The 5,016-nt window shown below is 45.6% G+C and overlaps 1 protein-coding gene across 1 annotated transcript; it reads right to left on the bottom strand.

The window, feature by feature from the left end:
* Positions 1 to 2,712: 2,712 nt before the first annotated feature.
* LOC114707176 (protein SPT2 homolog) lies at positions 2,713 to 4,716 on the bottom strand. The gene has a single exon (XM_037207279.1). The coding sequence runs from the start codon at positions 4,714 to 4,716 to the stop codon at positions 2,713 to 2,715; it is 2,004 nt and encodes a 667-aa protein (XP_037063174.1).
* Between the last annotated feature and the right edge of the window lie 300 nt (positions 4,717 to 5,016).

The following is a 5,016-nucleotide window of genomic DNA, read 5'->3' as shown; positions in this document are numbered from 1 at the left end:
TCAGCTCCCCAAAGGAAGCAGAGAAAACAAACAGGAAGTAGAGCAAAGCCACACATTCTCCAAGCCTGCCAACAGCAACACTTCCTGCAGCATGGCTCCCACCTTCTAAAAGTCCCATACCCTCCCAAAACTCTGCCACCAATGGAGACCAAATGATCCAACACATGAGCCTGTAGAGGATACTTCTCTTTCAGAGTGCCAGAGTCCGGTATTGATTTTCATGGTGTGAGATAATACAACAGTCTCCTTTTTCATTCTTAATTACAAGTCATCTTACTATGGCTATGAAAGATAAATCCTTTCACAATTAACCCGCTCATTGCTATCAAAAATCAAATATCCATGCATGTTATACATCTGTCTGTCTTAGTTTCTTTTCCTCTTGCTGTGATAAAATACTCTGATTAAAGCCACTTAGTGGGGAAAGGTTTTATTTTGATTGACATTTCTAGGGTCTAGTCCATCCCTAGAGGGATATGTAGCAGGAATCTTGAAAGTTCTTATTAATAAAATCTAACCTGAGGCCAGTTATTGGGGTGAAAGCTGGAGGATCAGAGAAACAGAACAAGCCACGGCTACCTCACCTTGCCAGTTCCTCAGCTGATCCTGTTTCCTCAGACTGGAAGCCTCTGAGTCCTCATCCAGAAGGGGTCTCAACTGAACTACAGCTCTAAAGCCTAAAAGCTTAACCAACCAAATGCTTAGCCAGGCAAATGCTTCTAGTTTCTGGTCTCCACGCCTTATATATCTTTCTGTTTTTGCCATCACTCCCTGGGATTAAAGGCTCACTTCTTGGGATTAAAGGTTTGTGTCATCATACCTGGTTGTTTCCAATGTGGCCTTGAACTCACAGAGATCCAGAGGGATTTCTGCCTCTGGAATGCTGGGATTAGTGTGTGCTACCACTGCCTATCCTCTATGTTTAATATTGTGGCTGTCCTGTTCTCTGACCCCAGATAAGTTTATGAAGGTGCATATTTTGGAGAACACAATACCACCACAGAGAAGAGGCTCAAGAACAAACAGACACATTGCATCTGCAGTCAAGACACAGAGAGCAATGTAGCAGGAATCTTGCAAGGTCTTATTTATAAAAACAAATGCAGAGCCAGGTATTGGGGGGAACGCTGAAAGATCAGAGAGACAGAACAGGCCACAGCCACCTCACCTCACCAATTCCTCAGCTGAACCTGTTTCCTCGGACTGGAAGCCTCTGAGTCCTCATTCAAATGGATCTCAGCTGAACCAGCTTAGTTCCTGGTCCTCACGCCTTATATACCTTTCTCTGCTCTGCCATCACTCCCTGGGACTAAAGGCCTGTGTCTTTCCCAAGCAAAGACATGAGATCTCAAGTGCTGGGATTAAAGGTGTGTGCCACCAAGCCTGGCCTCTATGTCTATCTAGCGGCTGTCCTGGTCTCTGACCCCAGATAAGTTTATTAAGGTGCACAATATATTGGAGGACACAGTATCACAACATTTTCACTTTTTTGTCTAAAATTTGAAAAAGCTTAAAACTGCAATAAGATTCAAGAAACCTGTAGTAATGACAGCAGACAAGTCTATATAGACTGGAATGTCCCATAATTGACAAATTCAGATAAATTTTTATTAATTTAAACAAGTAGTTCCCACTCAAAACTTCAGATGGATATGCTATGTCTATCTCTCACCCCAGATAAGTTTATTAGAGTACATAATATATTGGGGTTCATTAAAATAATTCAAAAAAAAAAAAAAAAAAAAAAAAAAAAAAAAAAAAAAATACATTAAAATGCAGTTCATAATCGTTTGACAAATTCAGATAAAAATTTTTATTACTTATCCTATTTAAAACAAGTAATTCCTTTTTAAAGGTAGATTCAATAATCCAATTTTTTATTTTATCATATCCACATTCTCTTTTTTTGAATAACTATCTTTATTAAATAAAAGGAATTATACAAAAATAAAAAACAAAGAAAAAAACAAAACAATCAACATAATAGTAAGGGTCTTCATCTACTTCATACTAAGGTCAATGTGACAGGAAGCCTAAAAGGAAAACTAGAAAAGAATATTTCCTGTTCTGGCAAAATTTGTATTTTAACTTAGTAAATTTTATTAATTAATTATATAAATTAAGGATGCTTAGCATCCAATCCACAAATAATACTGAATACAATATAATTTTATTTTGTATGTCAAAGTCACAAGGATGACATCCATGTAGTAACAATAAAGTCCACTCTTTCCTGGGTTTTCAATTCAAACAGACTGGCACAGGTCACTTTATTGCTGGCAGCATTCACAGAAGGGCTGGGTGGGCCCTTCAGAAGGACGAGTCTGACTGGGATCCGGACAGTACCCTACTCACATGTCAATCTTTTTCCTCTTTTAAAGTAGCAAAGGAACAATAAAGACCAGCTGACTGGTGATGACACCCCCTTCCCGCCATCAGTGTGCATAGCTCATCAGGATCAAAGCTGTCACCTGTGCATGGCTAACTTCATCAGAGCACACGGCTAGCATTTATCATCTGTATTACAGGTTCCACCCCGGACTGTTTGAAAACAGGCTATCCTCAAATGATAGCCTGCGAATGACAGCATGCTCTCCTTCATTGCTTCCTCTTGAGTGCCCACGTGTAAATCTAAACTGAAGAGGGGCTTGTTCAGTCGGAAGGCAGGAAATCCTTACAGCAGTATCCCAGAATTCACAAATTCAGCCGCAGCTAATGGTACTTGTGCTTCTTGGCCTTTTGCAGTCTCATTTCTTCTAAGTCCTCATGGATACCCAGTCTTAAGCTCCTGGCTTCCTCCTTCTGCTGCTCCTCCCAGCTGCTCTCCATGTAACGCAAGGCATAGTCACTTTCATCCTTATACTTGTTTCGGTCATAGCCAAAGATTTTCCGAATGTGCCTGGATATTTCCTCCTGAGGTTCTCCTCCATCTTCGATGAAATCATCCATTTCTGAGTCATATTCATCATCATCATCCTCAGCTTCATACTCCCGAGGCCTTTTGTAGCCAGTAGGGAAGGGGAGCCTTTGGGGACCTTGAGCAGATCTGCATCCAGACAGGAGAGGCTTCATTCCATTTATCTGTCCATTGCTTGACAGACTAACAATGTTCTCTGAAGAAATTGCTTCTGAGACAACTGTGCACTTGGGTTTTATGGGGAGGCCTGGGCTACTAACTGTTGGTCCAGGTCCTAAGCTGCTCACTGGTCTTCCAGGACCTGAACTGATAGTTCGTCCACTTGGAATGGAACCCCTTATGGACCTCCCAGGGCCAATGACTGACAGCCCAGAGGAGCGGAAGCTGCTTGTTGGTCGTCGAATGTCCTGCGGACTGTTTGCAGGCCTCCCAGGACCTCCAGACCTGCTCACAGGTCTCCCAGAAACACTAGGGCCACTGGGGGGTCGCTCATGGCCAGTTGAGCTGCTTGCAGGTCGTCCAGGTCCATTGGTGCTATTGAGTGTTCGTCCGGAGGGATGTGCATTGCTGGCCAGCTTTCTGATCCCACTGACTGACTGCTCAAGTCCTGAGCTGGAGCTGCCATTCTGGCGCCTGCGCATGGCGCCAGTACTACCTGTGGGCCGAGCTGTCCCTGGGCTAGGACGCCCAGGAGCTGAGCGGGAGTTTCTGCCTGGCTGTCCCAAACTTGGACTCTTAGCTTTGTTGTGTGAGAGAACTGTGGGCCCAGGCTTGGAATGGCTGGGACGAGAAGGAAGAGGATTTTTGGCTTGGTGCTCAGAAGCAGACTTCTGAGACCCACTAGCAGAAGTGTTTGGGACACTTGGTGACCAGGTGCTGCGGTGGGGATTTCCAGCCCCATTGAAGTCAGGTCTGTTGTGACCTTCCTGAAGTGAGGGTTGGGAACTACTGCCGGATCCTGCCTTGGTCCTAACTCCCAGCAGCGTGGATTTCGATGAAGACAAAGCTACTTGTCTTTCATTGGCTGTGCTGGGTCTGGATTTCTTCTCGGCACCAGGCAAGGGCAGTCCTTGGGAAGAAAGCTGCCTGTCCGCAGAACCCTTGCTGGGTTTTGTGCCCACGCTGTCTTTATGAGACGGTGCCCTTTTGGACACAGGCGGAGGTCGTTTGGCATCTGTTTTGGGTTTCTGTTTCCTGCGCTTCCATTCGAGAAACTCTTGCTCCCTAAGTTCCTTAGCAGTCAGGGGCCGCTGCTCTGCTTTCTTCACGACCTTGATCTCCACGGGTTCAAACTGCTTCTTCTCAGCTAACCTCATTAAGTCAGTGAAGCTCATGGGTGGAGGGGCACTTTTAATGGGGGCCTTTGGTTTGCTTTCAGCTTTGGGGGGCTCCAACTTAGCGTGACTGTCGTCTAGGAACGCCTCCATCTCATACTCTTGGTCAGTTCCCTGGTTCAGGCGGCTTTCCACTGGCCACCTCCTCTTTGACTTTTCCTCAATAGGAATCCCATCGTAACCGTGAAAATTGTCCTTTGTCCTCTTGGCCATAGCTCTTGCTCTCTTGTCATGTTTGAGCTCAATTCGCTTTTTCACTAGCTCTTCTCTCCTCCTTTTCTCCTCTAAGGCTTTCCGTCTAAGCTCCTCTTCTTTCCTCCTAAGGAAAGCCTGTACAGCTGCCGGCTCGACACCTTTAACTTGGGGGTCTTTCTTGGGAGGCCCCACTGCCAAACTATACCTTTTCGGTACATGGTTGACACCTTGTGCTTTGGAAGCGATCACGAGGATCTCGCTGAAGTCCATGTCAGGCCGAAGAGAAAAGCCCGGCCGGGTCGGGCACTCGGGAAGGGACGTGGCGGACATGAGTCTTACCGCTGGGTCTAGCTCTGCTGACTGCCTTGCTTTAGTGGCTCCTCTCCCGCCACCCTTTGTCACCGCCAGATGTAGCACAAATCTTAAAAAGTCTTATTTATAAAAACAAATCCAGAGCCAGGTATTGGGGTGAACCGTGAAAGATCAGGGAGACAGAACCATCCACAGCCACCTCACCTCACCAATTCCTCAGATGATCCTGTTTCCTCGGACTGCAAGCCGCTGAGTTCT

Source organism: Peromyscus leucopus, chromosome 6, assembly GCF_004664715.2.
Source record: "Peromyscus leucopus breed LL Stock chromosome 6, UCI_PerLeu_2.1, whole genome shotgun sequence".
Taxonomy (NCBI): Eukaryota; Metazoa; Chordata; class Mammalia; order Rodentia; family Cricetidae; genus Peromyscus; species Peromyscus leucopus.
This window is presented reverse-complemented; position numbering and strand designations above follow the sequence as displayed.